This window comes from Lagopus muta, chromosome 18, assembly GCF_023343835.1.
Source record: "Lagopus muta isolate bLagMut1 chromosome 18, bLagMut1 primary, whole genome shotgun sequence".
NCBI classification, from domain to species: domain Eukaryota; kingdom Metazoa; phylum Chordata; class Aves; order Galliformes; family Phasianidae; genus Lagopus; species Lagopus muta.
This window is the reverse complement of record NC_064450.1, coordinates 5,220,173-5,243,839: the sequence shown is the minus strand read 5'-3', so window position 1 is coordinate 5,243,839 and position 23,667 is coordinate 5,220,173. Positions and strand designations below refer to the sequence as shown.

General features: G+C 58.3%; 1 protein-coding gene across 1 annotated transcript in view; it reads left to right on the top strand.

The window, feature by feature from the left end:
* Positions 1-91: 91 nt before the first annotated feature.
* Positions 92-23,667, top strand: part of DNAH17 (dynein axonemal heavy chain 17) — a 28,527-nt gene continuing 4,951 nt past the window's right edge. The window contains exons 1-72 of the mRNA XM_048965274.1: positions 92-135; positions 371-766; positions 1,313-1,506; positions 1,728-1,920; positions 1,986-2,085; positions 2,166-2,467; positions 2,580-2,891; positions 2,964-3,131; positions 3,303-3,419; positions 3,547-3,803; positions 3,889-4,084; positions 4,190-4,336; positions 4,492-4,600; positions 4,762-4,865; positions 4,952-5,092; positions 5,223-5,366; positions 5,510-5,692; positions 5,761-6,003; positions 6,078-6,247; positions 6,316-6,538; positions 6,608-6,724; positions 6,811-6,897; positions 7,025-7,177; positions 7,285-7,533; positions 7,604-7,726; positions 7,826-8,173; positions 8,250-8,341; positions 8,521-8,647; positions 8,828-8,980; positions 9,458-9,583; positions 9,668-9,775; positions 9,875-10,006; positions 10,259-10,419; positions 10,491-10,647; positions 10,934-11,038; positions 11,146-11,303; positions 11,644-11,782; positions 12,214-12,441; positions 12,519-12,656; positions 12,755-12,887; positions 13,197-13,324; positions 13,435-13,583; positions 13,806-14,088; positions 14,167-14,340; positions 14,935-15,142; positions 15,219-15,384; positions 15,512-15,614; positions 15,769-15,916; positions 16,017-16,108; positions 16,278-16,439; positions 16,569-16,733; positions 16,829-17,020; positions 17,097-17,363; positions 17,762-17,923; positions 18,015-18,248; positions 18,431-18,595; positions 18,684-18,779; positions 18,854-19,071; positions 19,187-19,394; positions 19,658-19,773; positions 19,936-20,128; positions 20,218-20,453; positions 20,531-20,653; positions 21,022-21,226; positions 21,360-21,524; positions 21,596-21,736; positions 21,857-22,027; positions 22,198-22,320; positions 22,488-22,681; positions 22,758-22,906; positions 23,034-23,161; positions 23,293-23,520. Of these exons, the coding sequence (XP_048821231.1) occupies positions 425-766; positions 1,313-1,506; positions 1,728-1,920; positions 1,986-2,085; positions 2,166-2,467; positions 2,580-2,891; positions 2,964-3,131; positions 3,303-3,419; positions 3,547-3,803; positions 3,889-4,084; positions 4,190-4,336; positions 4,492-4,600; positions 4,762-4,865; positions 4,952-5,092; positions 5,223-5,366; positions 5,510-5,692; positions 5,761-6,003; positions 6,078-6,247; positions 6,316-6,538; positions 6,608-6,724; positions 6,811-6,897; positions 7,025-7,177; positions 7,285-7,533; positions 7,604-7,726; positions 7,826-8,173; positions 8,250-8,341; positions 8,521-8,647; positions 8,828-8,980; positions 9,458-9,583; positions 9,668-9,775; positions 9,875-10,006; positions 10,259-10,419; positions 10,491-10,647; positions 10,934-11,038; positions 11,146-11,303; positions 11,644-11,782; positions 12,214-12,441; positions 12,519-12,656; positions 12,755-12,887; positions 13,197-13,324; positions 13,435-13,583; positions 13,806-14,088; positions 14,167-14,340; positions 14,935-15,142; positions 15,219-15,384; positions 15,512-15,614; positions 15,769-15,916; positions 16,017-16,108; positions 16,278-16,439; positions 16,569-16,733; positions 16,829-17,020; positions 17,097-17,363; positions 17,762-17,923; positions 18,015-18,248; positions 18,431-18,595; positions 18,684-18,779; positions 18,854-19,071; positions 19,187-19,394; positions 19,658-19,773; positions 19,936-20,128; positions 20,218-20,453; positions 20,531-20,653; positions 21,022-21,226; positions 21,360-21,524; positions 21,596-21,736; positions 21,857-22,027; positions 22,198-22,320; positions 22,488-22,681; positions 22,758-22,906; positions 23,034-23,161; positions 23,293-23,520 (12,171 nt within the window). The 5' untranslated portion in view covers positions 92-135; positions 371-424. The remainder of the gene's footprint in view (positions 136-370; positions 767-1,312; positions 1,507-1,727; positions 1,921-1,985; positions 2,086-2,165; positions 2,468-2,579; positions 2,892-2,963; positions 3,132-3,302; positions 3,420-3,546; positions 3,804-3,888; positions 4,085-4,189; positions 4,337-4,491; positions 4,601-4,761; positions 4,866-4,951; positions 5,093-5,222; positions 5,367-5,509; positions 5,693-5,760; positions 6,004-6,077; positions 6,248-6,315; positions 6,539-6,607; positions 6,725-6,810; positions 6,898-7,024; positions 7,178-7,284; positions 7,534-7,603; positions 7,727-7,825; positions 8,174-8,249; positions 8,342-8,520; positions 8,648-8,827; positions 8,981-9,457; positions 9,584-9,667; positions 9,776-9,874; positions 10,007-10,258; positions 10,420-10,490; positions 10,648-10,933; positions 11,039-11,145; positions 11,304-11,643; positions 11,783-12,213; positions 12,442-12,518; positions 12,657-12,754; positions 12,888-13,196; positions 13,325-13,434; positions 13,584-13,805; positions 14,089-14,166; positions 14,341-14,934; positions 15,143-15,218; positions 15,385-15,511; positions 15,615-15,768; positions 15,917-16,016; positions 16,109-16,277; positions 16,440-16,568; positions 16,734-16,828; positions 17,021-17,096; positions 17,364-17,761; positions 17,924-18,014; positions 18,249-18,430; positions 18,596-18,683; positions 18,780-18,853; positions 19,072-19,186; positions 19,395-19,657; positions 19,774-19,935; positions 20,129-20,217; positions 20,454-20,530; positions 20,654-21,021; positions 21,227-21,359; positions 21,525-21,595; positions 21,737-21,856; positions 22,028-22,197; positions 22,321-22,487; positions 22,682-22,757; positions 22,907-23,033; positions 23,162-23,292; positions 23,521-23,667) is intronic.

The following is a 23,667-nucleotide window of genomic DNA, read 5'->3' as shown; positions in this document are numbered from 1 at the left end:
TCCTGAGGCAGTTGGGCCGCAGCTGGCGTCGGTTTGGGGCTGGTGCCGCCGTCGGTTGGGGCTGCAGCCGTTGCCAGTCGGAGCTGGTGCTCGTAGGGCTGCGGAAGGCGTCTGGAGGCTGTCGGAGGGCTGCGGGTGCGATAGGGACAGGGCAGGAGGGCCGGGGCGGCGTGAGTGACAGCACGGGGGGGGAATAGGGCAGAGTGGGAGCCTGGGGGGGTGTTGGGTTGGAAGGGCCGGGGCCGGCAGCTCTGCGGGGATGCGGCGAGAGAAGGCGAGAGAAGGCTGAGGGTAGGAGAGGGGGACGGGGGTCCGGGCAGCAGGGCTGAGCAGGGCTGAGCAGGGCTGAGCAGGGCTGTGCGCCCCGCAGGCGTTGAAGCCCCGCAGGCGTTGAAGCTCCGCAGCCGAGCGCGGTGCCGCCGGGATGTCAGCGCCGGACGAGCGATGGAGCTTCCTTGAGAGCTTCACCATGCAGCTGCTGCAGCTCCGGCCGGACAGGTGGAACAAGTTCGAGGGCAGCGAGGAGGCCAGGGCCATGCTGGACGAGTTCTTCAGGCAGCCGGACGTGCCGGAGCTGGTGCTGGCGCTGAGCCCTGCCGGGCAGCTCCAGGCGACCGCCTGCTTCCCCCCCGCCCTCAAGGCCAAGGGCACCTACTTTGTGAAGAGGAAGAAGGAGAACATCACGCAGGAGAACTGCAGGGCTGCCCTGCTGGTGGGGGACATCAGCCCCTCGCCGGTGGAGCAGCTGATCACCGTGGTGGAGGAGGTGGGTGGCCCTGGGCTCCCTGCCGCTGGAATCAGAGGTGGATGTGAAAGCAGCTGGGGGACATTAATGGGATCACACAGAGGGTGGTGATGATGGAACAGGTTGCCCAAGGGGGCTGTGGATGCCCCCCTCCTGGAGGTATTCGAGGCCAGGCTGGATGTGGCTCTGGGCAGCCTGGTCTGCTGGTTGGTGAGATCCTTTTCAACCCAGGCCATTCTGATTCCATGAAAATCCTTGTGCTCACTTCGGGGTTCCCCATCAGGACACAGAGCTGGTGCCAGACACAAGAAGGGGGGCTCTCCTGGGTCCCCTTGTTGTTTAAAAACTATAATTCCCCATACCTGGGAATTGTCAGAGGGCATTTCATATTTCTGTGTGGGATCCCTCTTCCCAAACAACAGCGCCCTTAGTGCATTGACCCCCTACTCCATGCACACCCCAATGCGGGGCAGGAGCTGCTCCCAGAGCTGGGATTAGAGGAATCCCTCAGAGCCCACCCAAGGCCGTGCCCACGCTGAGCAGAGCTCAGGAGGCCATGTCCTGCAGGTCGTGTGCTCCCTGCTGCTGAGTGAGGAGCACCTGGCAAGCTGTCCTGGTGTGGTGGCAGAGGACATCGCACGCCGTGCCTGCAGGCTGAGGAACGACATGTTTGTGATGGGCGGCAAGATCCAGGGGAAACCACTGCTGCCAATGCCTGAGCACCTGGATGACAGTGATGGGACCCGCACGGTGCTGGAGTGGTGGGTGCTGGGGAGGACTGGGAGCTGCTGCAGGCAGCGGTGGGAATGGGGATGGCTCTTTCCTGGCCCTGTGCTGCCCACGCTGACCTGAGCTCTGTTCAGATGGACGGCAGCGGGGCTGTGCACCAGGGCCATGGGAGCAGCTGCCCCAGGTGGGCAGGGCTGGGGATGACTGTGGGGCTCCTGGAGTTGTTTGGGGCTGTAACCCAGCTGTCCTCCAGCCTGGAGGAGCCGGTGGACAATTCCACGCTGCACTCCATCGAGACAATCGTCATCGACTGGTCTCACCAGATCAGGGAAATCCTGAACAGGGACTCGGCACAGCCGCTGCTGGAAGGGCTGCACCCTCTGCCCAGGGCAGAGTTTGAGTTCTGGCGCACCAGGAGCCTCCACCTGCAGTGCATCAATGAACAGGTACGGCTGTGCCGGGGGTGGCCAGGCTGTTTCCCCACCTGAGCTCAACTGTGCATCCCCCACAGCTGCTCTCGCCGCGGGTGACGGCCCTGGCTGAGATCCTGGAGAAGGCCGACAGCTGCTACTGGCCGGCACTGCAGGCCATGTTCAGGGACGTCAGTGCAGGTGAGGCTCTGGGTGATGTGTGAGCTCCAATATTTGCACGAGGCATCCCAGGTGCCCACGCCGTTTCTCACCTGTGCCAGGCTTGCAGGAAGCCAACAACATCAGCCTCTACCTTCAGCCGCTGCAGATCCTACTGGAAGAGATGGAGCAGGCAGAGTACTTCCAGGTGAGTTCCAGGTGGAGGAACAGCAGCACGGTGCCCACCCCTGGCACAGCATTGCTGTGTCCCCATGTTGACAGGGCTCTGCTCCCACAGCTGCGGCCATACATTGACAGAGTGCTGTGCACCGTCTGCCTCACCTGGGTGCACTCTGAGCACTACAGCACACCATCCCGCATCATCGTCATCCTGCAGGAGATCTGCAACCTCTTCATTGAGATGGTATGGGGGGTGGCTCAGGGAGCAGGGCCTCATGCCTGGTGTGCTGGGCTGCAGGGAACCACCAGGTGCTCCAGGGGCTCCCCCTGCCCACAGTGGCTTTTTTCCATCCTAGACCCGAAATTTCCTGAGTCCCGAGGAAGTGATGAAGGGGCTGCAAGGAGAGCTTGACGAGACCTTGGAGAACATCAAGTTGAGCATTTCCACCATCGAGAAGTTCTTCCGGTCCTACAACCACTGCTGCTCTGACCTGCTGCCCTCCTTGTTCACGGCATGTGTGGGGATGGTGTGGGTCCTCCTTCGCACACCCTACTGTGCTGACAGCCTCATCCCTCCCCAGGAGAAGGAGCCACAGCTCTGGGAGTTCCCTCGCTCCCTCGTCTTCAGGAGGTTGGATGCCTTCCTGCACCGGCTGAAGATCATTGAGGTGAGAATGCAGCTCTGTGGGCACAGAGGTGGGAACATGGATGCAAAATGCAGCACTGCTTTTGCTTGGCAGGAGCTGTATGAGACAGCCATGGAGTTCCTGAAGCTGGAGAAAGCAGAGCTGGGCGGGGTGAAGGGGAACATCCTGGGGCACCAGGTGCTGCAGATCTATGAGGAGGTCTTTGAGCTCACCAAGGAATTCGCTGATTGTAAATACGATCCCTTGGATCCCGAGGACGAGGTGAGTGGGTGCTGGGATGGAAAGTTTGCATCACCTCTTGCTGGAAGGCTGCATGTAAAATTCGTTGCCTTTGTGCTGGCGCTGGGGATGACCACGGGCTCTGGGGCTGAGTGAACCCTCCTGGAGCTACTGGTGCTGCGCCTGCTCTGAGCACCGTCTTGTCATTGGCAGCAATTGAACCAGGATTTTACGGAGTTCCAGAGCAAGATTCAGGACCTGGACAGGCGGATGGCCACCATCCTGTGCCAGGGCTTTGATGACTGCAATAGCCTGAGGTCGGCCATGAAGGTGCGTGGTGCCCATAGGTGGGGGGTGGGCACTGGGTGCTGCTGGCACTCAGACCCGCAGCGGTGCCATGGGTACAGGAGGAGCACATTCCTCCCCCTCAGCTGGTGCATGTGTTCTCCCCCCTCAGTTGGTGCACATGTTCTCCTCTCTGCTGGAGCGCCCGCTGCTCCGTGCTGCTGTGTCCCCGCAGTGCTCGGGGCTGCTGGCCACATTCAGTGCTGAGCTGGACGATGTGAAGCGACTGTTTGACACGTGGACACGTGCTGGTGCTGCTGTGCCTGTGCATACCAACATGCCTCCCGTGGCCGGGCAGCTGCAGTGGGCGCTGGAGCTGCAGGAGAGGCTGCAGGGGACGCACCAGGAGCTCTTTGCCATCAACCACCCGTACGTGAGACTCAGCCCCAGCGCTATGGGGATGTGGGGCAGGATATGTCCCAGCTATGGCAGCTGTCTGCTGTGCCTCTGACAGTGCGATGACCAGCCCTGAGGCCACACTGGTGTCTGGGAAATATGAAGAAATGATGGAGCTTCTACAGGGCTACTGTGAGCAGGTGTACGCAGTATGGGCGAGCGGGGCTGACCAGGACTGCCTCTTCCACCTGGAGCAGCCCCTGATCCACAGGGACCCCAGCTCCTCCCTCATCAGCGTGAACTTCAACAGGAAGGTGATGCCAGCAGTGATGCACTTGGATGCAGTCTGGTCCTACATACCACCAAACATTTTGCATCTTCCTAACAAGCACTGTCTCCCCCATGGTGTATTCTTGCAGCTCACTGCTGTCCTGCGGGAGGTGAAGTACCTGGGCTTCCAGAAGCAGAAGGACATCCCAGTCGGTGCTGAGAAACTCTTTGCACAGAAGGAGACCTTACAGAAGTTTGTGGATAACCTGGACCTCATGACAGGCTGGTACAACAAGGCAAGTGGTTGGTGTTGGTGCTGGTCCGTGTCCCAGGTGCTGCCCTGCTGAGTGCCAGTCGGGTTCTGGGGAGCTCGTGGGGAGGTGGGAGTAGCTATAGACAGGTACCTATAGACAGGGAGTACCTGGTGACCACAGGGCTGGCCTTCCTGCAGGTGAAGCAAACGGCGCTGCCCGTGGAGCTCCCACTGGTGGCAGCGGAGCTGGAGGCCATCGACGGCCATCTGGTCACTGCAGAGCAGAGCCTGTGCTGGAACCACGATGGTATGAGTGACACAGGCCCTGCAGATGGGAGCTGTGGGTCCTGGGGGGACCGTCCCCCATCTCCGTGCCCAAAATGCCATCCCCTTCCTGCACACCCCCTCCTCACTCACCTCCACCCAGATCTGCCTGAGCCGTGTCATCTGCATTTTCCTGCCTCCTAGGTGTGATGGAATACATTCAGGAGATGAGAGAGATCTTGTATGACTTAAACACCAGAATGCAGAAATCAAAGCTGAACGTGGAAAATATCAGCCAGCTCATGGAGGTAGGCGCTCTGGCTGCTTGCTGTAGCCATGCTGTCCCCATTGTGCACGCTGCAGGATTTACCTTTTGGCACCCTGTGCTACGCAGGAGTGCTCAGCCACTCCCGTGTTCGAGAGGAAGGACAACAAGGAGGCAGCACTGCTGGACCTGGATGGACGGGCGAGCAATGTGGCTCGGCGCTATGCAGCCATCCGGGAGGCGAGCAGCAGGATTGAGGCCACGGTGCAGGTGTGCACAGCCCAGGGTGCTTCCAGCAGGACCAGCTGAGCACAGGGCACCTATCTGCAAAGTGCTGGGAGCCGGGGCGCCTGCTGTGCACTGATTGACAAACGTTGGGTTGGTTTCCTTTGACTTGCAGGAGAATGCAGAGCTGTTCAAGGCTGATACGTCATCGCAGATCTGGCTGGACTACGTGAAATACATTGACAAAGTGGTGTTGGATGGGCTCTTCACACTCGTTCACAAATCCTTGAAGCTGCTGCTCACCAACATGGCCCCCAATGTACGTCCAGGTTTGCTCTGCCACTCCGTGCCCACATTCACCCCCACGCACTGTTCCTCCTCCTGGGGGTTCTGTTCAGTGGTGCGGCTGTTCCATCCCCGCCGTGGGGTCCATAGGAACACTCAGGGGCTGCTCTCTTCCAGGCACACGTGGCCCCGCTGTTCGAGGTGTGCATGGAGCTGTGTGATGGCGCGGTGGGGTTCCGGCCCTCGTTGGATGTGACGGATGAGAACAGCTTCCTGAAGCTGCTGGAGGACCTGCTGGCTGACATCTACGGCTGTGCAGCATGCATACCCCGGCTGCTGGAGGGGAAGCTGAGCTACAAGGTGGGTTCCCAGGGGCGAGTGCACCCCTGCAGCCGCAGGCAGTGCCTGGAGCTGTGCCATCCCCACAGTCTGAGCTGGAGGAGGAGGTGGAGCTCAGCAGGATGCGGGAGGAGGTGATGTCGCTGGCGGCTGATGCCATGGCAGAGGGCATGGAGCACTGCGCCAGCTTCGAGCAGTATGCAGAGCTGTGGCTTGAGGGCCCTGAAGAGTTTCTACAGCACTTCCTCACCTTCCAGAGCTCCCCCAGCCCCGGACAGCCTGAGGGTCCCTCACATGAGGGACTTCCATCGCTGCAGCTCTTCCAGGAGGAGGTATGGGGAGGACGTGGGGACACACGGTGCCTGGGAACTATCAGCTGCAGGCTGTGACTGACTCCATCCCGCAGATCAATGCGTGCGAGGAGCTGTGCCAGGAGGTGTCGGGCTTTGCCAGCACTGTGGTGTTTGGGGGGTGGCTGCAGAGCGACTGCCGCCCCTTCAAGCAGATGCTGCTGAGCGCTGCACGCAGCCGGGGCCAGGCACTGCGGCAGCACCTCACCAACCACGTCACCAGCAGGTAATAGGGGATGGCACTGCTGGGGGGCACAGCACCCCGAGCCCCTCTGAGACCCCATCCGCACCCAGCCTGCAGGAGCTGGAAGCCTTCATCAAGGAAACCACTGCTGGCTTGAGCAAGCCAGTGCAAGAGGGAGATTATGATGGGCTGGTGGAGGTGATGGGGCACCTGCTGAGGGTGAAGGACCGACAGGCAGCCACCGATGGCATGTTTGGGCCCCTGAAGGAAACCATTGCACTGCTTAGTATGTTTGGGGAGGAGATGCCCGAGGAGGTGCACCAGCAGCTCCAGGTGAGCGGTTCGGGGTGCAGGGTGAGGCACGGGCTCGTGGGACAGGTTGTAATGCAGTGTATGATGCAGGAGCTGCCCGAGCAGTGGGACAACACCAAGAAGCTCTCCTTCCACGTGAAGCAGAACGTGGCACCTCTGCAAACGAACGAGGTCAACATCATCCGCAGGAAATGCCAGCAGTTCGAGGTGCGGCGCTGGGGGGAGCGGGGACAAACTGGTGGCTCCAGATGACCCTCGTGCCCCCCAGACACCAAGCCCTCTGTGTCCTGCAGGCCCAGCAGCACGCCTTCAGGGAGAAGTTCCGTGAAAAAGCCCCTTTCTCCTACACTGACCCAGAGCCCTACAGATCCCTCAGCAAGGTAGGGAGGGCGATGCCTGGCCAAGCTGCACTGCTGGGCAGTTCCAGACAGGAGAGCCACCGCACAGCGCTGTCCCCAGGGCAGGGCACGTGGTCACTGACTGAGCCCTTTTCTTTGTCTCCTCCAGCAACAGAGGAGCATTGCTGCCATGGAGAGCGACATGGCCGCACTGTCCAAGTCAGCCGGGCTGTTTGAAGTGGCCGTCCCGGAGTATAAGCAGCTGAAAGCGTGCCACAGGGATGTGCGACTGCTGAAGCGGCTCTGGGACATGATTGTGCTGGTATGTGCTGTAGTCTGCAAGGCAGTGCAGTGCAGAGGGCGCCGCCGTTCTGCTCTGTGCACTGGGCTGGGTGCACGTGTCCTCTGAAAGTGTCCTCCCAACTGCAGGTCAACACGAGCATCGATGATTGGAAAACCACCAGATGGAAGGATATCAACGTGGAGCAGATGGATATCGACTGCAAGAAATTTGCTAAAGACATTCGAAGCTTGGATAAGGAGATGAGAAGCTGGGATGCATTCACAGGGCTGGACAACAATGTGAAGAACATGATGACATCCCTGCGTGCTGTGAATGAGCTGCAGAACCCGGCCATCAGGGATCGGCACTGGCATGAGCTCATGCAGGCAACCAAGGTGTGCTCCGGGCCAACAGAGGGGAGGCTGCACCGGGGGGCCGTGCCCAACAATGTCGGTTCTGCCACAGGTGAACTTCACCATGTCCAAGGACACAACCCTGGCGGATCTGCTGCAGCTGAACCTGCACAAGTTCGAGGATGAGGTTCGTGGCATCGTGGACAAAGCTGTGAAGGAGTCGGGGATGGAGAAGGTACGGTAATTGATCCCTGCTCGGTTTGCACCTGCTTTACGGAGAGCCCCCACAGCAGCATGCGGCCCCTGCAACTCGTGCCCATTTCTCACACTGAAGGTGCTGAGCGCCCTGGACAGCACCTGGGCCACAATGCAGTTTGAGCACGAGCCGCACTCCAGGACGGGCATCATGCTCCTCAAGTCGGACGAAGTGCTCATCGAGACGCTGGAGGACAACCAAGTGCAGCTGCAGAACCTGATGGCCTCCAAGTACCTCGCCTTCTTCCTCCAGGAAGTGTCGGGCTGGCAGCAGAAGCTGTCGACCGCCGACTCCGTGATCAGCATCTTGTTTGAGGTGCAGAGGACGTGGAGTCACCTGGAGAGCATCTTCATCGGCTCTGAAGACATCCGCAGCCAGCTGCCAGAGGACTCCAGGAAGTTTGATTCCATCGATAAGGACTTCAGAGTGAGAAGCCCGACCCTTCCTGCGCCCCAGAGCTCACTGCTGCTTCAGGTACAGCCCAGTCCTTTTTGTCTTGCAGGAACTAATGGCCGACATAGTAAAAACCCCCAATGTCATCGAAGCTACCAACAAACCCGGTCTCTTTGGCAAACTGGAGGCACTGCAGAAGAGGTGGGTTTGGGTCATCCTGATGAAGCGCTGTGGAGAAACCTCGCAGTCTGTTCTAAGGCCAAAGGAGAAGTTTGCTTTCCCCAGCAGCTGAAGCATCATCTCACTTAACATCATTACTCTGCAAATGCTAAAAATGAGCACACTTTTTTAGCTATTTTTTTTTTCCTTCTTGCTTCCAGACTGGCGGTCTGTGAGAAGGCTTTGGCTGAATACCTGGAGACAAAGCGACTGGCCTTCCCCAGATTCTACTTCATTTCCTCTGCGGATCTGCTTGACATTCTGTCTAACGGGAACGAGCCAGCTGAGGTATGGGCTGAGCACAAGCCAGGAGGCACATCCCATCCCTCTCATATCCTGACATATTGCAGGTGTCTTAAATCTTCCAGACTGAAGAGCATCTCTGACCCACCGGGGCACAGGGATGCAGCACCCTGAGCTGCAAAACGCCTCTGACCTCAATGGGGCTCCTTCCCCTGCTGCCCACAGGTGTCCCGTCACCTCTCGAAGCTGTTTGACAGTCTCGCTAAGCTGAAGTTCAAGATGAGCCCAGACAAAAAGCCTCTGAAGGTGGCCGTGGGGATGTTCAGCAAAGAGGAGGAGTTTGTGCTGCTGGATGCAGAGTGCGATCTGTCTGGGCAGGTCAGCAGGGGCTGGGAGCTGCTGCATGTGGGGTGGGGGCTGTGGGGTCCGGGCTGAGAGGAAACCTAGAGCAGAGCTGCAGCAATGGAGAATGTGAAAGCACTGAGCTGTGCAGCCCCTCTGCAGCGTGGTCTGTCTGCTCACCCCCATAACCTGCAGTTCGTATTGTCAGGTGGCGCCGTATACTGGGGGCTTTCATGCAGCTTTTTATCAAGCTGGGAGAGCGGTGCTCAGCCCTGAGTGTGCACCAGCACGGTGTACAGGGCAAGCAGCTGCGTGCATCAGGCATGCATTCATTGGTGCTCCCTGCCCTGATGTCCCCTGGGCACAGCGCAGTGGCTCTGGTCCCCATGCAGAGCCAAGGGATGGTTCTGGCCATGTGGGCTGCTGTGAGCCTGCAGCAGGAGGGCAGTTCCGTGCCTGCGTGTGGCCAGAAGCAAACAGGGCTGGGAAATGCTCACAGTTCCACTCACACAGGTGGAGGTGTGGCTGAACCGCGTGCTGGACAGCATGCGCTCCACATTGCAGCACCTGATCCCTGAGGCTGTGGCCAGCTATGAGGACAAGCCACGTGAGCAGTGGCTGTTTGACTACCCTGCACAGGTAGGGCTGCCACAGGGCTGGGCTGGGCTGAGAGGCCGGCGCCTGACCCACTGATGGATGTTCTGTCTGCTTAATTGATTGCAGGTTGCTCTGACTTGCACCCAGATCTGGTGGACCACAGAAGTCGGCATTGCCTTTGCAAGGCTGGAGGAGGGCTATGAAAATGCAATTAAGGACTATAACAAGAAGCAGGTTTGTCTCCCGCTGACCCTGTCCTGCAGTCCCTGCTGCTGTCAGGCAGACGGGCAGGAAAGCGTGATGTAATTTTTCTCTTTGTCACTTCTCCCTCAGATCACTCAGCTAAACGCACTGATCTCACTGCTCATTGGAAACTTGTCTGCGGGAGACAGAATGAAGATCATGACAATCTGCACCATTGATGTGCACGCCAGAGACGTCGTGGCCAAAATGATCCTCACGAAGGTAGAAGTCGCCAGATGATATTTTCACTGCTTTCTCAGCACCTCTGAGCTTTACTCCCATTATTACCCTTTCTAAAGTGTGCTAAAGTGTGCGAGGAGGTCAGAGGGGAAGCAAAGGTACCGGAGCACTGCAGGGGGATGGATCCCTTTGGGGGGACCTGGTTCTGGGTTGGAGCAGCCCAAGGAACGTCCCCCCCCCCAAGAAACACCCCAATGGTGTGGGGAGGAGCGGGTGGTGATGGCTGCTCCGCAGGTGGAGAGCGCACAGGCGTTCGCATGGCAGTCACAGCTGCGGCACCGCTGGGACGAGGGCCGGAGGCACTGCTACGCCAACATCTGTGATGCACAGCTGCAGTACTCCTACGAGTACCTGGGCAACACACCACGGCTCGTCATCACCCCGCTGACTGACCGGTAGGGCTCAGCTCCACGTGTCCCACTTCGGCTCCGTGTTGCTGTGCTCAGCCCCCACCATCGCCCCCCAGGTGCTACATCACCCTGACGCAGTCCCTGCATCTCTTCATGGGAGGAGCCCCTGCCGGCCCTGCGGGCACCGGGAAAACAGAAACCACCAAGGACCTGGGCCGGGCGGTGGGCATGATGGTGTACGTCTTCAACTGCTCTGAGCAGATGGACTATAAGGTAGGGGATGGGGGAGAGCCCTCAGGTGCACCGCTGCCTGTGCTGTAGTTCCCACAGCCGTGCCCTGAAAAGGGGCTGGGACCTTGCTCTGCATTCCCAAACCCACGAGAGCTGTGGGGCCAGGCAGCAGCTGCTGGGAGCTGGGGGCTGCCGCATTGATGCACACTGATCCCCAAGGGAGCAGCTCCCAGCTCCAAACAGGAGCAGCTCTTGACAGCAAGCTCTGTAACCGATGCTTGGTTCGCTTGGTGCCTTTGATGCCTCTTCCCTTTGCTTTGCCCTCCAGTCCTGTGGCAATATCTACAAGGGCCTCGCTCAGACCGGAGCCTGGGGCTGCTTTGACGAGTTCAATCGCATCGCGGTGGAGGTGCTGTCGGTGATTGCAGTGCAGGTGGGTGCCTTTCCTTGTCCCTTGGAGGTGAATGGTGCCTGGGTTCTCACTTGGCTGAGAGCAGCCCCACGAGCACCACAGCACTGACACCTCTGCTCCCTGCCCAGGTGAAATGTGTTCAGGATGCAATTCGTGCCAAAAAGAAAACGTTCAATTTTCTCGGAGAGACGATATCGCTGGTGCCATCGGTCGGGCTGTTCATCACCATGAACCCTGGCTATGCAGGACGGACAGAACTGCCCGAAAACTTAAAGGCTCTGTTCAGGTACAGGCAGGCAGATGGGTCACCATTAACCTGACACAGCTGTGACATGAACTGAAGCCTTTGCTCACGTACACGAGGACACTTGTGCATGCTGGTGATCCTGCTGTAAGAGACCCCCACGCTCCTGGAGCACTCAGCTCAGAGCTGTGGGGTGGCTCAGCTGCAGGAGGATGCTCAGAGCACCTGGTTGTGTAATGGGGGCTGGCAGGGGGCTGCATGAGGTTGTCACTTGCTTGTCATTCTAACAGCAGCAGTGCATGATCTGAATGGAAAAACAGGGTGCAAATCTTGATGGCTTGTGGCTGTGTATGCACCCTGCTAACCTGCTTTGCTGCTGCAGACCCTGTGCCATGGTGGTTCCAGACTTCGAGCTCATCTGTGAAATCATGCTGGTTGCAGAAGGCTTTATTGATGCCAAGCTCCTAGCAAGGAAGTTCATTACTTTGTACACACTCTGCAAGGAGCTGCTGTCTAAACAGGTAACAGGACAATATCCCTGGTTCTCTAAGGGAAAGAGTTAACCTGAATTTCAGCACTGACAGCTTGAGATCCCTCAGTTGGCAATGTGCTGGCTTGCAAAGTCCAGCTGTGTGGCTGAACAAATCCCTCTTCAACACTCACACGGCGTATTTCTGCCTTCTGGAAGAAATCAAGAAGTTCCAAAATAGAATAGAATACAGCTGGCTAAGATGTGAGCGTGCAGATGTTCCACATCTCAGCAGAAGTGATTTACAAGCCAACAGAAATGTGCTTCCCAGGAAGCAAGGCAGACTGCCATCCATTCCTGGGCCCCGGGACAGTCTGCGGGGCGCTGTGCAGACAGCCGAGTGCCGGGTGGAGAGGACATCCCTCTGTGGTTTTGTTTCAAGCAGCTCTCTCATCAAAATGATATTTGTTGCCCACTTGGCAGGATCACTATGACTGGGGTCTGCGGGCAATCAAGTCTGTGCTGGTGGTAGCAGGCTCCTTGAAGAGGGGGGACCCAAACCGTGCTGAGGACCAGGTCCTCATGAGAGCCTTACGAGACTTCAACATCCCAAAGATCGTGACAGACGACCTGCCTGTGTTCATGGGGCTGATTGGGGACCTATTCCCTGCTCTGGATGTCCCCAGGAAGAGGGATTTGAACTTTGAGAAGGTGACTCAGCGTGCTGGGGGCGAGGGCCAGGGGGAGGCTGATGGGGTGGAGGGGGATCAGCGCCTGCTCTCTCCCAGGTCATCAAGCAGTCGGTGCTGGAGCTGAAGCTGCAGGCGGAGGACAGCTTTGTGCTGAAGGTGGTGCAGCTGGAGGAGCTGCTGCAGGTGCGGCATTCTGTCTTCGTCATCGGCAACGCCGGCTGCGGCAAGTCCCAGGTAGCAGCTGAACACAGCCAGGGGGGGCTGGGAGCTGGGAGAAGGCTGTAGGGCCCCGCAGGAGCTGCCACCACCGCTGCAGCAGTGCCATCCCATAGGTGCTGAGGTCGCTCAACAAGACATACCGCAACATGAAGCGCAAGCCGGTCACTGTGGACCTCGACCCAAAGGCTGTGACCTGCGATGAGCTCTTTGGAATTATCCATCCATCTACACGGGAGTGGAAGGATGGTGAGAGGCCAAAGCTGGCAGGCACCGCTCTGTGGAAGGCACTTACATTGAGTGGGAGCAGGCTCAGCCAACCCCTCAGCGAGGGGCTGACACGTAGGGAAGTGCCCTCATGAGATGCATCCTTGTGAGCATCTTGTCCGTGGTGCAGTGGCAGCGATGGGAAGCCCTGGGGCTTTTTACTGGGGTGATGGGGAGAGGAGGGAGCCTAGATATGTGCAGGGGAAGCACCAACCCAGCGTGTGCCCCAGCAAACCTCCTCTGAGTAGGAAGAGCTGGGCAGGAAAAGCCCACATGTCTCTGTATGGACAGGTCTGTTTTCTTCAACGATGCGTGACCTGGCTAACATCACACATAAGGGGCCCAAGTGGATCATCCTCGATGGTGATATTGACCCCATGTGGATTGAGTCCTTGAACACGGTCATGGATGACAATAAGGTTGGTGCCATCGCGCCCAAGGAGCTAGGCTTGTGAACTGAGGATGATAAACCTCTTTGTGCCCGCTCCCCAAAATCCGAGCTGCCCCTGTGACAGGCCGCTTCCTCCAGGTCCTCACCTTGGCCAGCAATGAGCGCATCCCCCTCAACCCCACCATGCGGCTGCTCTTTGAGATCAGCCACCTGCGCACCGCCACGCCGGCCACTGTGTCCCGGGCAGGGATCCTCTACATCAACCCTGCAGACCTGGGCTGGAACCCGTGAGGATGGGGACGGGGATGGGACGGGGATGGGACGGGATGGGACGGGATGGGACGGGACGGGATGGGACGGGACGGGAGGGGACGGGATGGGAGGGGACGGGATGGGAGGGGACGGGATGGGATGGGATGGGATGGGATGGGATGGGATGGGATGGGATGGGATGGGATGGGATGGGGGGGCCATGATCCCTGCAGCCCTGCTCACCCATCCCTCCACAGTGTGGTGACCAGCTGGATTGAGAAGAGAGCCGTGCAGTCCGAGAAGGCCAATCTGATGATTCTGTTTGATAAGTACGTGCCCGTGTGTCTGGAGAAGCTCAAGTTTGGCTTCAAGAGGATCACCCCTATCCCTGAGATCACGTTGATACAGATGATCCTGTACCTGCTGGAGTGCCTCCTGACACCACAGAACGTGCCACCAGACTCTCCCCGTGAGCTCTATGAGCTCTACTTCATCTTTGCCTGCATCTGGGCCTTCGGTGGGGCCATGTTCCAGGACCAGGTTGGGCTGTGATGCTGTGGGAGCACCAAATGACCACGTTGGCCGTGCTCTGACTTTTTCTCTTTTGGTTCCCTCCAGCTCATGGATTACCGTGCAGAATTCAGCAAGTGGTGGGTGAACGAGTTCAAAGCCGTCAAATTTCCTGCTCAGGGGACAATTTTTGACTATTACATCGATCCAGAAACAAAGAAATTCATGCCCTGGACTGATAAAGTGCCAGCATTCAAACTTGACCCCGAAGTTCCCTTGCAGGTATTTCCCACAAGCTGTCTGTATAGCCATGCCTTATTTGTTTATTAGCCAGCAATGTTTCCCCTACACACTGTGTGCACACATCCACAGCACTGCAGGCACTGGGCTGTATGGGATGGCATCAGGTGAACCTGCAGCTCTCTGCAGTTTTGCTTTACTCCTTTTATATATACTTCAGTGAGAGCTGCAAGCTGTAACTCTTCTTTTAGTTTCAGTGCAATGCCTGGCTTTGGATTCTCATGAAAAACATGATTTGCATACATCTTTTGAAATGCTGCAATGAGGGAAGGCGGTTGCGTCAAAGATGTGATGGAAAAGGGGAAGCACCGGGGTTGGATTGCACCATGTTTTGGCCAGACAAGACATGGCACACAAGTCTCAGGAATGATGTGTTGTTTTGATGTATCTGATGGCTCCTCTTGTTGGTCAGAAAGCCCTTAGGATAGCCAGGTGCTGAGCTGTTTTGCTGTAGAGAGGGCCCAGATCGGTGCAGTGAGGCATTGCCTTTGCTCAGAGCAGTAGTTAGTAGTGCCCAGAGAAGAGCCCAGCAGCTGCAGGCACACTGCACTGGGGCACAACTGTTGCCTTCCCCAGGCCTCCATGGTGCACACCACCGAGACCGTCCGCATCCGCTACTTCATGGACCTGCTGATGGAGAAGCAGCGGCCGGTGATGCTGGTGGGGAATGCGGGGACGGGGAAGACTGTGCTGATGTGGGACAAGCTCGAAGCGCTCAGCACAGAGGAGTACCTGGTGCAGTCCGTGCCCTTTAACTTCTACACCACCTCAGCCATGCTGCAGGGTAAGGGCCGTCCACAGCTGCCCCTCTGTGGGCTCAGTTGTGCTTTCCCATGGCCCATGCTCTCCGCCCTTTGTAGCCATCCTGGAGAAGCCCCTGGAGAAGAAGTCAGGGAGGAACTATGGCCCACCAGGCACTAAGAGGCTCATTTACTTCATTGATGACTTGAACATGCCCGAGGTGGACAAGTATGGCACCGTGGCTCCGCACACACTCATCCGGCAGCATATGGACCATGGGCACTGGTAGGCAGCTGCTGGCACGGATGCCATTCAGTGATGCTCAGCTGAGGGCCGGGGCTGCCCCTGGGCACAGGGCAGTGCTGTGGCAGTGGGGGAACCCACCTGAAGGAAATATCACTGTTCTGCACAGGTACGACAGGAACAAACTGACCCTGAAGGACATCCACAACTGTCAGTATGTGTCCTGCATGAACCCGACCGCGGGGTCCTTCACCATTGACTCCAGGCTGCAGGTACGCAGGGCTCACAGTGCCGCTCTCCTGAGGTGAGGGCTGTGTCCCAACCTGGGCTCAGAGCACAGATGGGGCCAGGGAGCTCCTCGGTGCTGGCTGGCTCCATCAGCCCCGCAGGGTGCTGCTCCCCCTGAGCCACTGCTCCTTGCTGCAGCGACACTTCTGCGTCTTCGCCGTGAGCTTCCCCGGCCATGATGCACTGCTGACCATCTACAGCGCCATCCTGGCTCAGCACCTGGCCCTGCAGAAGGTGCCGCTGGCTGTGCAGAGGCTGCAGGAGCAGCTGGTGGCAGCCGCGCTGGGTGAGCTCTGGTGCTGGGTGTGGGGAAGGCAGCGCTGAGCACAGGGAGGGCAGCGCCAGGCGAGGCTCAGCAGCCTGCTCACTGCACACCCTGCCCACAGCCCTGCACCAGCGGGTCACTGCCATCTTCCTGCCCACTGCCATCAAGTTCCACTACCTCTTCAATCTCCGAGACCTCTCCAACATATTCCAGGTACTGGGCTGGTTGTTCCTGTTAAATTCCTTTCCTTCCTTTGTTGTGCATGCTTGCAGGACCCCGTGTCCCTGCCCCGGTGCCGTGACCTTTTCCCAAAGCTGCTCTTTAACTCAGTTTTGAGCAGCAGCAAACAAACCCCGTGGGCTGAGGGTCCCTGCGTTTGCAGGGACTGCTGTTCTCCACCCCTGAGTGCCTGCGGAGCCCCGTGGACCTGGTGAGGCTCTGGATGCACGAAGCTGAGCGGGTCTACGGGGACAAGCTCGTTGATGACAAGGATCAGAAAAGCTTTGGGAAAATGCTAACTGACACCTGCAAGAAATTCTTTGCTGTAAGCTGTGCTGGAAAAGGAGGGCATGACAGCTGGGGTGTTGTGATGATGCTGAGTGCAGCTGTGCCAGGAGCCCTGCAGCAGGACAGGGTCCCTTCCACATGCCCACTGCTGCCACTCCTCTTCCAGGACCTCAGCGAAGAGACAGTGTTTGCCAAGCCCAACATCTACTGCCACTTTGCCCAGGGCATCAGGGAGCCCAAGTACATGCCAGTGCCGAGCTGGCCATCGCTCAACAAGCTGCTGGGAGAGGCCTTGGACAGCTACAATGAGGTCAATGCGGTGATGAACCTGGTGAGCTCACGCTGCAGGACTGCATGATTTGGGGGCATTCACTGCTTTTGGCACTGTGATTCAGGACAGTAATCCCTCTCTCACGTTTTCCTTAGGTGCTCTTTGAGGACGCGGTGTCTCACGTTTGCAGAATCAATCGGATCCTGGAGTCCCCCCGAGGCAACGCGCTGCTGGTGGGGGTGGGGGGCAGCGGGAAGCAGAGCCTTTCCCGACTTGCTGCTTACATCAGCTCTCTAGAGGTGTTTCAGATGACGCTGAGGAAGGGATACGGCATCCCAGACCTGAAGGTGAGAGTGGGTCTCCCCGCATTCCCCCCAGCCCCGGGGCAGCTCAGCCATGCCTTGACAATCCTTGCTTCCCCAGCTGGACCTCGCCTCGCAGTACATCAAGGCAGCCATAAAGAATGTTCCTACAGTGTTCCTGATGACGGACTCCCAAGTGGCAGAGGAATCGTTCTTGGTCCTGATCAATGACTTTCTGGCATCTGGGGAGGTGCCGGGGCTTTTCCAGGATGATGAATTGGAAAACATTATCAGTGCCATGAGGCCACAAGTGAAGTTCCTCGGGTTGCCAGACTCAAGGGAAAACTGCTGGAAATTATTTATAGAGAGAGTCAGGCGTCAGCTGAAGGTAGGTGTGCACCCGGGAGTGGTGTTTGTGAAGGCTTCTGACATCTTTAATCCAAAGTCTGTTTGCAAACACGACGCAGACTGTTGTGGTTTTGTTACGCTGTAATGAGTGTGAGCAAAAGGTGTGTTCAAAGGATCCCCAGCGCCTCGTGCCCTGAGGCCCAGAGGTGCAGCTGCTGACACCCACAGGTTTCCCTCTTGAGCGGAAGGCTGTGTGCAGCCACCTGGCTGTGGTCAAAGGGAGCTGGGGCTGGCTTGTCCCCACCAAGCAGAGCAAGGCACACCACTGCCAACCATCCACGGGCACAGGGTCAGGACTTCAATGGGAGGGAGGAGAAGTCTCCACATGCAGCAGTGGGGACCAGCAGCCACCCTTCTCACCAGCACTGCCTGTTCCAGGTGATCCTGTGCTTCTCCCCCGTGGGCTCCACTCTGCGTGTGCGGGCAAGGAGGTTCCCTGCCATAGTCAACTGCACGGCCATTGACTGGTTCCACGAGTGGCCAGAGGACGCCCTGGTGTCTGTCAGCAGCAGGTTCCTGGAGGAGACGGGGGACATTGAGGTGAGCATTGCCGGGCGTGCAGCTAGCACTTGGCTTCACCCCTCACATTCATGCACGGTGTTACAGAGCTCACTGTGCTGCTCTGCTGCAGCCCGAGGTCAAGGTCTCCATCAGCCAGTTCATGTCCTATGTCCACATGAGTGTGAAGGAGATGTCCCAGACCTACCTGGCTGTGGAGCGACGCTATAACTACACCACACCAAAGACCTTCCTGGAGCAGATAAAGCTCTACCAAAACCTGCTCTCTAAGAAGAGGAGCGAGCTTACTGCCAAAATTGAGAGGCTGGAGAACGGCCTGACAAAGCTGCAGAGCACGGCCTCACAGGTGGGCATGGTCCAGCTCCATCCTGAGGAGGGATGGTGGGCACGAGGGCAGGGCTTGGTCCCACACAGAGCTCTCAGTTTGGGCAGTGGGGCACAGGTGGCAATGCAGCCTCCAGCCAAGGATGTCACTGGTCCCATCAGGGTTTGATGGCACCCAACCTCTCCCATCCCCCCCCTGCTCAGGTGGATGACCTGAAAGCCACACTGGCGGTCCAGGAGGCAGAGCTGAAGCAGAAGAATGAGGATGCAGATAAACTGATCCATGTGGTGGGCGTTGAAACGGAGAAGGTCAGCAAGGAGAAAGCCATCGCTGATGAGGAGGAGCTGAAGGTCCAGGCCATCAACACGGTAGGTGGCCCTGGCAGCACCCGCTGGTGGCACTGAGTGCTCCGTACCCGGCACCGCTCGGCACGCCTTGCCCCTTCCTCCTCCACAGAACGTGGCTGAGAAGCAGCGAGCCTGCGAGACCGACCTGGCCAAGGCTGAGCCCGCACTCGTCGCCGCACAGGAAGCCCTCAACACGCTCAACAAGGTACGAGAGAGCACAGCGCTGTGACCGGGTGCCCCGTGCCTGGCAGTGCTCAGCGTCCCGTGCTCCCTTCCCAGAATAACCTGACAGAGCTGAAGTCCTTCGGGTCCCCTCCGCAAGCGGTGGTGAACGTCACAGCAGCCGTGATGATCCTGACGGCTCCGCACGGCAAGATCCCCAAGGACAGGAGCTGGAAGGCGGCCAAGATCATGATGGGGAAAGTGGACACTTTCCTCGATGCCTTGAAGAAGTTTGACAAGGAACACATCCCCGAGGCGTGCCTCAAGGAGTTCCAGTGAGCGCATGGCTGCTGCCCCTGCAGCATGGGGCCACCCGTGGGACCCAGGGCGGGCTGTGTGCCCACGAGCAGGAGGTGCAGGGCTGTGACCCCCCCCCCCCCCCCCCTGCAGGCGCTACCAATCGGACCCCACCTTCGACCCAGAGTTCATCATGTCGAAGTCGACAGCCGCGGCTGGGCTGTGCTCCTGGTGCCTGAACATCGTCCGCTTCTACAAGGTGTACTGCGAGGTGGAGCCCAAGAGGCTGGCGCTGGAGGAAGCCAACGCGGAGCTGGCGGAGGCGCAAGACAAACTGAGCCGCATTAAGAAGAAAATTGCGGTGAGTGCGCGCTCCCCCCAGGCCAGGAGGCTGCAGGAGTGTGGCTGTGTGCCTTGGCCGCTGTCCCCATGGCTATGGGCTGACGAGAAGCCAGTGGTGAATGAGAGATGGTTATCGCTTGTGCAGCCCCAGCCCGGCTGCAGCTGTGTCTTCTCAGAGAGCGCTGAGCTCCTCGCTCCCGCTGAGTTCTCTCCTGGCGTTCTGCTCACTGCGTGGTGTTCTGTGTGAGTGGGAGCCAACAGTGAGCGTGTTGTCTTTTGAAGGACCTGAATGCCAATTTGGCAACTCTGACTGCGCAGTTTGAGAAAGCGACGGCTGAAAAAATCAAATGTCAGCAGGAGGCTGATGCGACCAACAGAGTAATCATGTTAGCCAACAGGTACCGTGCAGATGGGCTCTGCACCGCCTCCCCCTGTGCTAAAAATCCCCACTCGTGAGTGGGGCCAGGAGCTGCAGGGGGTGGAGCTGTGCAGCCCCTGCCCACCGCAGCAGATCAGGGGTGATACCAGCCTTGCCCCCATGCTATGCTCAATGTCTGCAGGCTGATCGGGGGGCTGGCATCCGAAAACGTGCGCTGGGCCGAGTCGGTGGAGATGTTCAGAGAGCAAGAGAAGACGCTGTGCGGGGATGTGCTGCTCATCTCTGCCTTCGTGTCCTACGTCGGCTACTTCACCAAGAAATACCGGGCTGAGCTGATGGAGAAGTGCTGGGTGCCCTACCTGCAGGGGCTGAAGGTGTGCAGCTCTGAGTTCCCCGGCTCTGCCCCAGCACCGAGGGGCTCACGCTGCTCCAGGCTGGGGCTCCAATGTCCCGTCTCTTTCAGGTGCCCATTCCCACCACGCCGGGGCTGGACCCCCTCAGCCTCCTCACTGACGCCGCCGACGTGGCCACATGGAGCAACCAGGGGCTGCCCAGCGACCGCACCTCCACCGAGAACGCTACAATCCTCTGCAACACACAGCGGTGGCCTCTGGTGGTGGATGCCCAGCTGCAGGGCATCAAGTGGATCAGGAATAAATATGGGGAGCAGCTGAAGGCCATCCGGCTGGGCCAGAGGAGGTGGGATGGGGAGGGATGGGGTGGCTGGGGTGTGTTTGCATGAGCTCCACGTAAGCCCTGCTCCTGCCCACTCACAGCTACCTGGACACCATTGAGCAGGCAGTCTCCGAAGGACACACGCTGCTGATTGAGGACATTGGTGAGACGGTGGAGCCGGTGCTGGACCACCTGCTGGGTAGGAACACCATCAAGAAGGGCAGGTAGGCTTGCAGACCACTTGCTGCTCTGTGATGCCCCTTTGTGTCCCCCTTTGCACGGCAGCAGCTCCACACGACAGCTTTGGCCACATCCCATACTTCTCACTTTCCCTATGCATTTCCAGTGGGGGGGGACTTACAGGTGATGGGATGTTTCTGGTCATTTGATAATCATGTTCTTGTGCACACCTGCAGGATAAATCCAGATAAATGGGGAGGGGGGTTTGCTCCTAGCACACACAGGTGTGTGCTCAGTTGTGGGGCTTGTGCTGAGCCCCTGACCCCTCCCATTCACCTCCCTGTCCCCGTCAGGTTCTCTCTGGCATGAGTTACTGCCAATCGCACAGAAATTAACGTAATTACCCTAACAGATACATTAAGATAGGAGACAAAGAAGTGGAGTACCACCCGCAGTTCCGCCTGATCCTGCACACCAAGTACTTCAACCCACACTACAAGCCTGAGATGCAGGCACAGTGCACGCTGATCAACTTCTTGGTGACACGGGAAGGCTTGGAGGACCAACTGCTGGCTGCTGTGGTGGCCAAGGAGCGTCCCGACCTGGAGGCACTGAAGGTGGGAGCCCACATGAGCTGCTGGCACTGCAGGGGCTGCATGCCTTGCATGTACTGGGGCTGCTGAGCCCCCAGTGATGGCAGCAGCGTCACCACAGCTCATGGCTCACACCTCTCCTGGGTGCTGTGTGCAGGCGAATCTCACAAAAAGCCAGAATGAGTTCAAGATCCATCTGAAGGAGCTGGAGGACTCCCTGCTCGCCCGGCTCTCTGCCGCCTCGGGGAACTTCCTGGGGGACACAGCGCTGGTGGAGAACCTGGAGACGACAAAGCGCACGGCCATGGACATCGAGGAGAAGGTACCTGGGCAGCACGGGCACAGGGCGATGCTGCAGGGCACGGCTGTAACACTGCACTCCTGTGCCTCAAGGTGAAGGAAGCCAAAGTCACAGAGGTGGAAATAAACGTGGCCAGGGAGAACTACCGGCCAGCGGCAGAACGAGCGTCCCTGCTGTACTTCATCCTGAGCGACCTCAACAAAATCAACCCCATCTACCAGTTCTCCCTAAAGGTGAGCATAAGGCGAGGCGGCAGTCGCTTTCTGTGGAGCAGGGGTTGGGTATTTCATCACTAACTCCTCTAACGAAGCTCTCAGAAGCACAGCACTGAGCCCACCCTGGCTCTCCGTTAGGCATTCAATGTGGTCTTCGAGAAAGCCATCCAACGAACAGCTCAGGCTGAGGACGTGGGGCAGCGGGTGATCAACCTGACAGATGAGATCACCTACTCAGTCTTCATGTACACCGCCCGCGGGCTCTTTGAGAAGGACAAACTCATTTTCCTGGCCCAGGTTGCCTTCCAGGTAATGTGAGCAAATGTTTCTGATGTTTGGTACTGGATGTGAATTTGTTATTTTAGACACATTCTCTTTTACTCCCTTGCTACCCTGCCCTCCATCAGAGCTTCTTGCTGGGGCTGTGAGTGGAGGGGCTCCTGTGCAGCAGCCACCAGCCTGTGCTCTTGGCTCACCAGGTGCTGGCCATCAAGAAAGAAGTGAGCCCAGCAGAGCTGGATTTCCTCTTGCGCTTCCCTTTCAAGGCTGGTGTCACATCCCCCGTGGACTTCCTGCAGCCCCAGGGCTGGGGTGGCATCAAGGTTGGTTCCAGCTCAGGGCATGGTCCGAAGTGCAGCACAGCGGTGGGTTGAGGATGAGCTGCAGCACATGGGGAGGGAACGCAGAACCAGCAGCACTGCAGCACACAGCTCTTTGTGCATCCCCCCCAAAATGGGAGGCAGCGCCCAGCAAGGAGTTGTGTGTGCAGGTCCTCTCAGAGATGGATGAGTTCAAGAACCTGGACAGTGACATCGAGGGCTCCGCCAAGCGATGGAAGAAGTTTGTTGAGTCCGAGGTGCCTGAGAAGGAGGTGTTTCCCAAAGAGTGGAAGAACAAAACAGCACTGCAGAAGCTGTGCATGCTGCGCTGCATGCGGCCCGACAGGATGACCTACGCTGTCAGGTGCCCACATTGCACCAACAGCCACCTGCAGCCAGCACGTGGCCCCAGCTCACGGGTGGGTGCTGCTTTCCTGCAGGAATTTTGTGGAAGAGAAGATGGGCAGCAAGTTTGTGGAAGGCAGGAGTGTGGAATTCTCCAAGTCGTACGAGGAGACCAGCCCCTCCACACCCGTGTTTTTCATTCTCTCTCCTGGAGTTGACCCTCTGAAGGATGTGGAAGCCCTGGGTAAGCTGGGTCCCGGCTGCACTGCATCTCACAGGCAATGGGGTCAGTGCTCTTGGAAGCACTGCGTAGCAGGAGCTGCTCTATGTTCCCATCAGCACTAACAGAGAGCCAATTCCTCCCCTTCCAGGCAAGAAGCTGAACTTCACCATCGACAACGGGAGGATCCACAACATCTCGCTGGGGCAGGGCCAGGAGGTGGTGGCGGAGCAGGCGCTGGAGGTGGCGGCAGAACAGGGGCACTGGGTCATCCTGCAGGTGGGCACAGCCATCACCACACAGCGGTGACACCTCTGGCATCCCCAGCCCGAGGTGCAGCTGCCTTCTGCAGACGTCCGGGGTGAAACCGAATTTCAGAGCACACAGCACACGTAGGGTTTGTGTTGCAGAACATCCACCTGGTGGCCCGCTGGCTGGGCACGCTGGAGAAGCGCATGGAGCGGCACAGCACGGGCAGCCACCCCGACTACCGTGTGTTCATGAGTGCAGAGCCAGCACCCAGCCCCGAGGCACACATCATCCCACAGGGGCTGCTGGAAAATGCCATTAAGATCACCAACGAGCCGCCCACCGGCATGCACGCCAACCTGCACAAAGCCCTCGATCTCTTCTCCCAGGTAAGCCGTGCTGCTTCCCTGCACTGCTCCCTCCGAGTGAGCAATCTCACATACAGGGAGTCATAGGAGCACGTATAGATCCGAAGTGTAATGAAAAAATGAGGGCAATGGTTAACCGCTTAGAGATGGAATTGTATGTGGGTTTGC